Genomic DNA, 12,948 nt, shown 5'->3' on the forward strand with positions numbered 1-12,948 from the left:
CACTTTTGCTGTCATTGGCCTTCAAAACTGAAAGCTTTTTTTTTCTTTTGTTTTCAACAGAAGTTCAGAAAGACACTTATGATCCTAGATCCCACTTTTAATAAGACAGCTTGAATGCTTTCCTTGACAGACTATTTCATGGCATATTATACTGCAAAATCCTGACGGGTTGATCAGGTTTTTGCAATGGCTGCAGGCACGCAACCAGGAGTGCCCAAAGAGCCACCTTCACATGTGCTCAGACAACTAAATCTCAGGTTTGCACTATACTGGGAGTCCACTGTAACAAAACAGCAACGTCCCGTGTTGAACTTCCAAGACATTATTTTTTGCCATGTTTATAAGCATTAGAGCATACTTCATGTCCAAATCAAGAGAGAGCATGAAACTGAGCAAAAATGGTTGAAAAGATGGCTGAAGGCATGTGCACCCAGGAGTCAGGCCTTACTTCTTGAATCTTGAAATGAGTTACTCATATAATTGTACTAATGAAAATCTCCAGTACAGTGCACTTTTAGTGTAAGTCAAAATCTGCTTTTGTTTTGAAGACCATGTTAAAAAACAGATACTGTAATTTCGAAGTCTATGTCCTCTTACTCCTACTTATTTTTTGACTAGCCTTCTCATTTTCCTTCTTTGTATTATTACAAAGGTGAAGAAACAAGAAAATAAAAACAGGCAAGGGGGAGCAGTGGAGGGGGGCTGAAGAAGTCAGAGTGATGAGCACCAAAATGTTTACAATTCAGTCTAGTTTTCTGAATGAACCTGAAGACTAACAAGACTAGCAACAAGACTAACAGCATTACTCCCATAGCAAGCAATTACAGTTATCAAAGCAGAGCCAGGAAAAAAGAGGTTTAGAGAGCAACTCCTTTCTTCCATTCAGGTACAGCAAAGAGCCTATGTTTACCTTGAAACCAAAGCCCGATGCTACTCTTCAGACTAACACTGTAAAGTGATGAACCTTTGCACCACCAATGACGTTGTCTTCGATTTTTCTGCTTTTATGTTTTGTTTGCAAGTGTCTTTCTCGTATGCCAGATGGTCTTAATACTTGGATGGGGCGTCCATTAAAAAAATTATAAAATTACTCTTCAGTCTTCCATTTGGTTTTCTAATTCTCCTTTAAGTCTACACCTTTGCCATATTGCCTTTAAATTCCTGATCTAGAACTAGGCTGATGACCATTTTTAATTATTGGGACATCTATTTAGAATAATTTATGCAGATATCCTGTCTCTAATCTGGCAATCCTATGGTATCTATGTATCAAAGTTTACATTTAAGCCAGAAAACCTAAGCTAATGTGGACTGTTCTATTACCATTCATTTGTAAGGCACTTAATACACTGAAATTTACAGGGACTGATGAAACAGAAAATAACTGCAATCATGATGACATTAAGGAGATCACAGATACAGTGATAAAATTTTAAAAATAAATACATTCCTGAATTATGACACACACATACAAATGTTTTATACTAACCATTTAACGCAGTCCGTATGACCCAGGTAGTGTCGCTGAGTTCTCTCCTCATAGTTAAATAGTACCACCACTGATGCTATGAAATATACAATTTCTCCGGTAGGAAGGAGGTAAACATTGGCTCGACAATCTCTTCCACGATACCCATATCTATACATTTATATATTTTTAGAGTCAAGGCTTTCATAATCACTGTATATCACACACATACAAGAAAATCCAACAAATTTTGAAAGGATTCCTGGGGAGCTCTCATGCCATGAAGTGCCCTTTATGTTTTCCTCTGAAACTACAACACAATTTCACTAACAGTTTTAAAAAAAATTAAGAATAGGATCAGACTTCAGAAATCCAAACCACTTAAAGTGATATTCATTGATGTAAAAATAAAACGTGCATAACGCACACTGAGGCAAAACAAACATAGCTGTGTCACTATATAGAAATCCTTAATGTGAATTTTCATTAGGTAACAGCAAGACGTCACGGTACAGGCTGTAGATCTTTTTTCAGTAACAGAGCTTGGGCAACTCCATGCCAGGGACCAGCATATTGGTTTTGTCTGGTCTTTCAAAATAAGCGTGTGAAAATTCCTAATGCCCTTCAGAAAAAGGCAAGCTTCAGCACAGCAGCAGCCAAGTCCAGAAAATAGTTCTTAAGAACATTTTAGAGTATTTTTAAAGGAAACAAATCTCAAAATGAACTGACACAGGGAAAAATAATCTACCTCAAACTACCCAAAATATATAAAAGGGATGATTTTTGTAGAAAACCTGTATAACTACCATGACACTAACAACATTCAGATGTTTTATCACTACAATCAAGACATGACTTAGCACTGATCAAATGTAACTGTATCTTGATATTACTTTGAAGCTGGTGCAACTTTCTTCATCCAGATTATTAATGCGTCTGTGTGCCTGTGTTTCAGTTCCAGGGTCACTCTTTACTAGTAAAATCAACACTCGGACTTGAACAGCAGCTTTGAAGCCTTATATATATACATACATATAAATACATATATATATGTATATATGTATTTATACATATATATTTATACATATATATACATACATATAAATACATATATATATGTATATATATATACATACATGTATATATATATGTATGTATGTATATATATGTATTTATATGTATGTATATATATGTATTTATACATATGTATATATATAAATACACACATATATGTGTGTGTATATATATATATGTATAAATACATATATATATATATATATACACACACACACATATATATATGTATTTATATGTATGTATATATATAATTTTCTCGTTGTGTCCTGCACTCTTCAGGGAGAGGTTCCCTCTTTAGTGCCAACTAATATACCTAGAACAGCAGGAGATGCCTCAAGCAACTTTAGGTAAAGGCTTCCAAGGTCTTGGATATTGAGATAGATAGGATAAAGTAAAAGACCAACATGGAGAAAGCTGGATGGGTTAAGCTGGCCCTCTCATGATTACAGGTGCAGGTGCAGTAGCACAGGTTTTGGAGTTTTTAAACCAAAATCTCCTTGCTTGACAGCTTGGCCTCTGCTCTTGAACAAGAACTACTTCTCTAACAAAAATACCACCCAATGCCACCCTCCACATCCAAAAAACGCCCCACAACATGAGTAGCAAATATAGGTCTTTCCTCTTTTGTAGTTACTGAAACTACAGGGATGTAGTCCCTGTAGCCCATCAAATTACAAGACTACTGTACCACAAGAACACTTGCAAAATTAAACATGTTCATTTAATAATGTAAATAAATAGTGATTCAAAGCGGGACACTGCATTCAGTTATCAATTAAGTCTTTTTAGAGTAAGAAAAAGAAAAAACGTTTCTATCTTGCTGTCTTCCCTTTACTACAGAAGAACACAGTGGCACCTCTGAAGCTAAGCTTGCTTAGCAAATAATGTGAAGAGAAATGCTGATACAACACAATGCTGAGAGCACGAAAAAGGATGCTTCGGTTTCTCCTTTAACAGTATTTACCTTCACACTAAATTTTCCTCTCCTCTTTCAAACACCCGTGGAACAACAACAACAACAACAAAAATGCTCTAGAATGGCCCTTTACAAAAGCAGAACAAATAAACAAGTTCAGTGAACTTTCAGAAATGACAGGCTATAAACTAGTGAAAATATTATTTCTATACAGAAGCATGAAGAACACTATTCTAAATGGCATCTCAGAGGAGAAAGGCAGATGCTGTTGATCTGCTGTATATAATAGGCAATGTATTGATAAGGATTTCTTGTGATTGTCATCTTTGAACATCCATCCTTTCATCTCAGACGTTTACCATGTGAAGCTACGGCTACATATTTTGGCACCTGCTGTTAAGCTCTGGCATTCACGAGGCTGCAAAAAACAGTTATGTTTTCTCAGTCCGTTTCTTTCCTTCACCCTCCTACATAATAACGTACCAAAGAGTGGCTGCATTTTCTAGGAGCATGTAAAGCAACAACCTACTTTGTGAGAGAATTTTTTGCTTTCTTCAAGCTCTATCCCAGGCATCTTGAGAGAAAACAAGAGGTGTTGCTGCTCCACAGCAGCTCTTTCCTTCTCCACACTCTCAGAACAAGAGAACAGAGATACATTAATACAATGATTGACCAACTCTCTGCAGGAAAAACAGCAATACTACTTTGATGCTTAATTTCCACTACATTTCAATGTTTATCTTTCAGTAAGACATGTTTCAATAAGACTGAAAGAAATTCAGTCAATATTGTGAAGGTTTGGACTGTATTGTCACAAAAAAAAAAAAAAAAAAATATATATATATATATATATATATATATATATATTTAACAGCTTTTAGTTTTGTTTGTTTTATTTTTAATATGGTAAGAATAGCCAAGGCCCCCACGGAAAGTGATCTGCTGTACAACAGTATTCAATAGTATCATTACAACTGACTCGAATTATTCTTAGAAAGAGCACCAGTGTTAAAAATAAGCTTATAAAGGGAAGTCAGAAATTCCCTGCAGAAACTGAGCTACTTTACACTAGAAAGAGGCTAAAAAGTCACTGCCTATCAACAGCAGCACTGACAGTGATCTCTGTAGAGCAGCCCATTTCCCTCTTAGTAGGAATATCTGATATTATTTAACCAGTTCTGAAGTGCAGTAAGCAAGATTGTACTGCAAAGCAGGGATACCCAAACTAAATTTACATGAAATCACTCGGGAACCAGAGATGGTCAGCTCAGATTTCCCCATGAACTACTACTTCTTGCCAAGCCGTTTAGGTATTTCTTTAATTGACAGTAATCTGCAGGGCAGGCAAAAGCAAAGTGTGTTCTGTTGAATCTACAGTACCAGGTATCAGTCATTGAAAACACCCACAGGACACAGGTCATCTAAAAAGAACAATTCCACTCCCACCTCCCCACACAACACAGTCCAAAAACCCTACCACACAACCTTTTGCCTCTGTTCTTGCCTTGAAGTTGTTTATCCTCATGGTTCATCAGCTAGCCTGTAAATAGCATCCAGTATGGTAATATCAAAGGAAAGCCCAATTATAAACAACCATCCAGAAGGCAATTGCTGAAGAATTAAAAGACCTTTAAAACAAAGCTTACCAATTGAATTATTCAACACTCCATTAACCTTTCAGTTGCACAACACTGACATTACTCAAATACTCTGTGAATAACTGTCCTCCTACCTTGTTAATAAAGTGTACAATCTTCAATCTGCCATTACTTTTGGAAGTTATGGCTGGCTTGCAGATTTCTCAGCTTTTCTAAGCCTGTACACAAAGTACATGATCTCCTGCTGGAACTTCACGTCTCCAAAACTGATGGCCAATTTTGTTCAACGTCATATGGATCAACAGTACGCCCTCACAAATTTTACTGCTTTTTCCTCATTGTTTTCTTCAACATTATATCCAAAAGATATCCTATAGCCAGAAATATAGCAGTCTGACTTAGAATGACATTTCCTTAAACAGATTCCAAAAACATGTGGACAATTTGTTTAGACTAGATTTATTTCACTTTAATTAGCCCAAAGCATGAAACTGATTTAACCTGAACTTAAGGTCCTTGGACACTAAATAAATGTGTCCACAGAGGGATTTGCACCTACTTAACTGAGGGTATGATTTCACGATCAGTTTTCATCAGTCCAAACTCCTCACTGCTGCTGAAACAGTAGGTTGGGCCTTCCTCTAGTGTGTTGATCCTAGCCCTTGCATGTTTGTGGGACAAATCAAATTAATGAGTTGATCCCGCTGAAAGTTAACTCCACAAAAAAAGATTGCATTTCAGCCAGATCAGCAACTGACCCAACCCATTATTTCATGGTCATATGAGTGCCAGCATCAGCACCCAACAGTGGTGACAGTAGGAAAGCAAATCACCTCAATTTTGCAAAGCCTGAGTAAGAGCTCAGTTTTCTTTCCAATCAGACTTTTAAAAGAAAATATTCCTCTTTTATGGCCTAAGCTTTCACAATCTGTCTCCAAAGTTCAAAGGATACTAGCTCCACAGCTACTTTTTCATAACTGAATACCCAATATCTTTAGTTTCAAACATTTAAAAGTTAATAAAAGCAGAGAAAATAATACAGAAATCATCTTTCCTTAACTGAGTAACAAAGGGTGGCTTAAAATACATGCCTTATGCACATACGCTAATAGACGTATGGGGAGACCCTGTCTGCACATATCCTGACATATGCCAGCACATCATCAAGGTTTATAAAAATTTTCTTGCTTTCAGCAAGATCAGAAGGATTATTACATCAATTCGAGTGCTGTCGAGACCTGCTATTTTACAGGAGGACTAAGAAAATTGTATCATCACAGCTTACAGGAAGAATCTGTGGGGATGAGAGGGGGTGATGGGAAGACCCAAATGTGTGCAGAAGCATGTCTCTTATGAACTTCTGATCTGCAAAGTCTGTAGAAATGCTGTCAGCCACATACCAATTTACTTCTTCACATGATATATTTGATTTATTTAATATATTTAATTATATTAGTAAAAGACTGTCCAAGATATCAACCACTTCATTTCAGAGCTGAAACAGAAATAGTGCACAGAATTGCACGTATCTGTGTTGTGTTTTTTTTTTTTTCTCCTGTTAATATTCCACTCCCATGTAAATTGTCAGTGAACAAAGAAGACACAAGACTGATAAAAAAAAAACGGAAAGGCATGGCAAGACAAAAAAAAAAAGTTAATGGTATCAAGGATACACCCACTCCAGTTTTAACTTCTCAGGAGGCAGCTCTGTCCTAATATCATCATAGTTTTCTACATCAGAAGGAATGAACATTGTGATTGGTCGACCCCGCATGAACATCTTGATATATTCTCCCTCTGTTGAAACAAAAAGTATATTAATCATATGGCAAGTTTACACAAGAAATGAGCACACAAAAAAATAAAACAAAAAACAAACAAACGAACCAAAACTAGTAATTAGCACAGAGATGCAAATAATATTTGTGATATAACAATTATTTTTGAAATGTGAACTTGGTTAAGGCCCAGACTTTTCTAACCGAACACGAAAACAACACGCACACACACACACAGGCACAGTAAGTGCTAGCTGAATTTAAGATAACTCTCTGACTAGATTAGGCCTGTAACATTTTCAACATGTAAATTACAGAGCAAAGGTAAATTTTAAATCTAAATTAAAATATGAAATTGAATAAATAAATTATAATGAAACCACAGGATATGATATTTCAGGTTGAACAGGGACCTCAGGACATTTAAGTCCTGCTTCTAGCTCTAAGCAGGTGTAGCCATGAGGTCTGACGGTATTGGGATTTTTTGGGATTTTGTCTGGTTCAGTCTTGCCAAGCTCCAAGGATGGAGATAGCACAGCCTCTCTGGGCACCTTGCTACCTGTCAGCACCCCCAAGGCCTTTCCCACAGAGCTGGTCACAAGGCCTTTCCCCAGCCCCTCTGTTCCCAGTCTGCATCCATGCCAGGGGGCTCTTTTTTTCTGATGAGCGGGACTTGGCATTTGTTCTTGCTGTTTTGTGAGGTTCCTGCAGGCATACCACTCCTCCACCCTGCTCCTGTTCCCCGGTCTCTGCCATCTGTAAATTTGCATGCACTGCGTTGCCTGTTCCAGGTCACTGCAAAAGTTGTTCAATGGGACAGGTTCAGGACAGACCCCAACAGACTCCACTTGTTACCTACTGGTCATGAGGTAGCGCAGGACCCCAAAAACACAGCCTCTGATGTCAACCATCCAACGATATCTTTTACCCACTGAGCTGCCCACCCATCCAAACTAATAGCCCAACTAATACAAAAGAATGCTTCAGGAAGAAGCATCAAAAGCTTTGCTGATGAATACAATCTGAAATTTACAAAGTAACTAATAAACTAACCTGATTTATAAATTTATTAAAAGCATTTCAATTGTATCCTATTGAATATTGCACCATATCCTAAAGGATGGAAAGATGCAACAGATGACTCCAGTTGTAACACTGTCTTCAGCTGCGACAAAAAATATGCACATTTATTGGGGCACCTGTGCACTCTACAAGTCTTTAGAAGTTCTCTTTCAAGGAACACCAGATTTTTTTTTTCCACCAGAGTAAACTAATTACAGAGTAGCTAAATGGCTTGGTCAAACACAATAGCTAGTGGTTGGAAGGTAACTCATTTACATTTAAGGAACAGCTCTAACTAGTATATGTTACTAGTATATGTTACCCCTGTCCTACAAGGGTTTTCCTTCCACACTACGACAGAAATGATTTTTCTGACTTCAAAAGAAAAAAAACGACACCCACAAATAAAACCTTTGAAGACTTTTAAGGGTCTTTACACTCCACCATGCAGCAAAAATAGTATTGTGACACAGTTAAATCAGGCCTCAAATAAACAAGAATTACTGCCAACACTTCCAACTCTACTGACACAGGAGCTGCATTTCAAAAGGCACTAATTAAAAGGGATCCAACTATTTCATTAATTTTGCATCAATGTGTTTTTTTGTTTTTTGTTTTTTAAAATCACGCTTCAGCTTCTTTAGTGACTAATATCTGTTGTTAATGTAACTAATATCACAAATTAAATATTATAATACTCTGCTGTGAATCTTAAATATTTTATTTTTTGGAGTAAGGATTTGAAAACCATAGCAGAGAGAATGGAAGAGTTTCAAACCAAATCATAAATAGTTGACTGAGACTAGATTAGAATAGTTGTGAATTAGCACTAAAGTATGAAGAAATGTCTAATCACATCTGATATGAATAATATTGAGCTCTGAAATGAAGATCTTTAAACAATTATTTTTATATTTGTTTCAGAAGACAAACATGAGACAAACATCCTGTAGATGTCCAGGTAATGCTTATAAATCTTTCCTGAATTAAGTTGTAGGATTATTATATAGATTGTATGAATGTGGAATCTATGTTTTGCATCTGAAATAGCTAAAATTGAAATTATGTGAAACTCAGACTTATTCTGACTGAATTCTAGAATGAACACAAATAGTTTATGTCTAACTTGGATTATCCAAAAAGGCAAGAGAAAGCAGGTAATTTCAGTGATGACTGCGAAAATAGTCTCTTGCATATCAAAATATTTTAAAAGATGTAAAGATTGATAAATAATTGAAGTTGTGAGTAAGATCAGAAACATATTCACGAAGCTTAAGATAGTGTCCCTACCCTCTCTCAATTTGAAATTGATCACAGAAACATATTCTCTTAAGTCTTATGTACAGTCAGAAGAGAATGAGAGGGGAAAAACCTGTGACTATTTTACTGCACCAAAGATACAAAGCAGTGTTGCACAGAAGTATACACTAGAAACATACACTATATTTATATTTACATTCCAAGTATTTCATTCATTCCAATGGAATGATTTAACTGGGTCAACAAATCCATGTACCTGAACACAAGCTAGTTAAAAGTTCTCTACCCATGCACAATATTCACTCTGAAGATATAACAAAACAGAAGGCTTATCAAAACCTTTTTATTTTTTTGCTCTTAGTGCACAGAAGTTTTAATTTCTTGATGTTTAATAATTTCTATAAAACTTTTTTTTTCTCATTAACTGGTGAAGTAGGTCCCAGTTTATCAAATTGATGGAGTTCCCAGCCTTAAAGGATATGATTACTGTGACTCATTTTCTACTACTAGCATGCTCAAATCAACCTTCTGAGACCAAGAACTCATTTTACTTGAATTTTGTGTCTCTCTTGATCCTGGTAGTAGGTTTCCTCAGCCCTGGAGGCAGTAGAAGTGAATTTCCCAGTGAGAGTCCAAATAAAACTGAAAGCCACTGAAAATAAATAAATAGATTGATCACAGGCTAAAAAAAAAATACTTCTTGTGCAGAAATTGCAATAATAGAGCAATGTAAAACTAGCACAAGTGTAAAGGTTTTTCCTTATTTTGGATATTAATACAATGAAAGTTGAACCATTTAAGTATCAAAGGAACAAACACAAAGAAGATGAAAAACAGTTGTCCCATTTCTTTCAAAGAACAAATACAGATCCTTTGAACAAGAACCCTGTAAGTCTGTCCATTGACAACAGTAGAAAACTTGCCTCAGATCAAATATCAAAGAACATAGAACAAAGAAAATCACTTCCCAGTAGATAAATTAGAAACAATAGTTATTTTACAAAAAGTGCACTGCTTAATTACATTGCTGAGAAAAGAAAAATCTGTGTTGTAACTACTCTGACAGAAATTTTTAGATGATTATTCCAAATTAGAAGTGTCTCATTTTTTCCATGAAAATATTTTTATAGTATGTATTTTATAAAGAAAACAATTCTTATCAAACCCAAGGGTAATCTATCAGTAAAGGCCTGTCTGCTAAAATCTGGTGTTTATGCTCTTAAAACACGATGTAACCTGAAGGTATTTGAGAAAGACCACCCACTTCTGCAAGTCAAATTCTCTGCTTAGCACTCATCTTGGCACTTCTGGTTCCATAAGATCAGTGCAAAATGATGCCACGAATTTATGTTCAAATTTCTTATCGCTGCTTAGAACAGTGGAGACAAGCTGCAACTGAAATGCGTATGGATGGAGGCAGTTGCACCTGTTGGACCCTACAGACAAGAGAGATAGAGTCTAAGAATTTTGTCAGGTCTTTGGTCAGAAGATAAGAGGTCTTGTGGAGCCTGGAGAAAAGACTGCAGGGCTGTCAGATGCAAGTCAGATCTCTGAACTGCCCTATTAAAGAAAGAACATTTTTGGCTTTTATTACCTAGCTGTGTGTATTAAAGATTACCTTTGAACATACACGCTTAACACACTTGTTAGAGAGACACAGCTTAGGTATAACTTGATTAAGCCTCTCCCTACAGAAGAAGGAGGATTAGAAAAAAAAAGCAGACAGACAACCCACTGAAAGGTTTTTGTCTAACACTGTAAATTTCCTTCCTTCGGGAACCTGTAGGGCAGATATAATATTAATGTAAAAATCTTTTGAAATACTAGAGATGATGGCAGCATATCAACAAAACCATTCTTCAACAGAAACTAATTGCCTAAGGCCAAATGCTTGTAAATGCAAGTTAAGAAAACCAGAGATTTAACTATTTCATATCCTACTTGCTCAACTGCATACTCAAGAGCATCACACTGTTTCTTTCCTGTACTCTTGCTATTTCCAGATACAGAACACTATGTCAGATTCTTTTTTCCTCACTTCACCTTTGGAAGAAAAGGGTCTTTGCCATTCCATAACAGAAATGTGGACAAGTGGGTATCAGGGGGAGAGAAAGAAGTTATAAAGAACTTTGAGGGATAAAAGAAAAATTAAAAATCCAACACTTCTCTTATCCAGCAGCCTGAAAATAGCAGGTAACCAACTAAAAATTTTCTGTTTCTGATGAAGAGTTGTTCAGACCCCTCTATCCACTGTGCAGAAGCATTTTAGGAGAAGGGGGAACAGGAGAGGACACCTGAAATGACCTTTGTGCTCAATAAATCAATATGCAACCACTGCAACCACAGATGTCCCATAAATCCGTTCAAATATGGATCAAATGCACCTAAAAGCACAGTTACAGCTCCACAGGCAGCACACCCAGGTGCTGTGGATTATCCACACCAGACAAAGAACAGCTCAAGCACAGAGCTGCTACAAAAGGCTGCATCACGTGGATGCAGCACTCTGGCTTCAAGGGCCAACTCTTCACTGGGAACAGCTGGAGCTGCTTTTGTGAAGCTTTGAGCTCAAATTCACAGCCCTTGCCAGACTCCGCTTGGCTCCACAATAATTCACCTCTGGAGCCTCAACAATGTCTTTGCACAAGTGCCAGGGGACAGAGGACCAATGCTCCCAGTTTGTGCTCACAGGCTCAGCTCAGGCATATGAGCCTCACATGGGAGCCCTCTTGCTGTGCTGGACCAAGCAGACCCCACACAGGCCCCTGTGGGATCCCCAGAGGTATGGGGAAATTAGTAACTCAGTCCCAAAGATGCAAGAACACTTGATCCAACACACAAAGGTGCTCAGACAGAGCGATGCAAAGACAGAGCCCTGCTACTCCACAGAGAGAGCAGGCCTAAAGCTGTGCTGTCAGCCCATGAGGCTCTGCAAAGCCACATCAGGAGCTGGAGCTACCTCCACAGCCAAAGCCAGCCCTGCCAGTAACAGGAGCCCTGTGCTACCCCATATGACATGTCTCCTTGTGCCCTCCCCACCTTCTCCGCTCCAGTTTTTACACTCAGGGTGCTCCAGCACTTGCTTCAGAAAGCACGGTCAGGCTGTTTACTTTTTTGTGTGGCAGCAAGGCTGCTAACTTCAGCACAGGTATGGCCAGCTGCTGTCTAAAATAAAGTGTCTAAAGTGTCTAAGTGTCTAAAAGGTGAGAATGAAAACCCCAATCATGCTCTGCCTCACAGCCCTCCATTGGCAAAAGTAAGAATATCCTGCTACTTAACTGTTCTTTTGCATGGCAGATGTTCAGTCTGTTCCCATGTGGCCCCAAAATTTACCTTTTAGGAACGTGGGTGGCAATAACTGCATGCAGTGTTACAGAGGAGAACCTATCAGGGTTTTGATGCAATATTTTTTCCATAAGGCTGTGTGTCTCTATTAGAATTACTTCTGGTACATCCTGGGATTGCATTTATATTTTCATAAGTGGTCCAATCTTTGCCTGATTAACAAGAACATTAGAGCCCTCTTCCTCATCGTTTCATTTTGGCAGACAACCTAACAGGCTTTTACAGCTAAAATGTTGTTAGCAACTCCTGCATATGTGATCCTGCACTTTGAATAATTTAATTTTGTTTTATACTAATCCAGGGCTCAGGAACATCTAGGTCTTACTGTATTAAACTCCCAGCCTCTACCGTATCAGTTTGGTTACTTGGTTTCACATCATCAGTGAAATTTCCTCCATGCTCCTACTTTCCTGTGCTAAGTTCATTAGTGTAAACGCTAAGCCA

General features: G+C 37.5%; 1 protein-coding gene across 5 annotated transcripts in view; it reads right to left on the bottom strand.

Annotated features, from left to right (window-relative positions):
* EML4 (EMAP like 4) overlaps positions 1 to 12,948 on the bottom strand; it is a 159,736-nt gene that overhangs the window by 33,039 nt on the left and 113,749 nt on the right. For all 5 annotated transcript variants that reach the window (XM_082756779.1, XM_082756780.1, XM_082756777.1 and 2 more), the window contains 2 exons: positions 6,733 to 6,856; positions 1,490 to 1,639 (listed from right to left, as the gene is read on the bottom strand). In XM_082756779.1, the coding sequence (XP_082612905.1) occupies positions 1,490 to 1,639; positions 6,733 to 6,856 (274 nt within the window). The remainder of the gene's footprint in view (positions 1 to 1,489; positions 1,640 to 6,732; positions 6,857 to 12,948) is intronic.

This window comes from Aythya marila, assembly GCF_965140915.1.
Source record: "Aythya marila genome assembly, chromosome: 3".
Lineage (NCBI taxonomy): Eukaryota > Metazoa > Chordata > Aves > Anseriformes > Anatidae > Aythya > Aythya marila.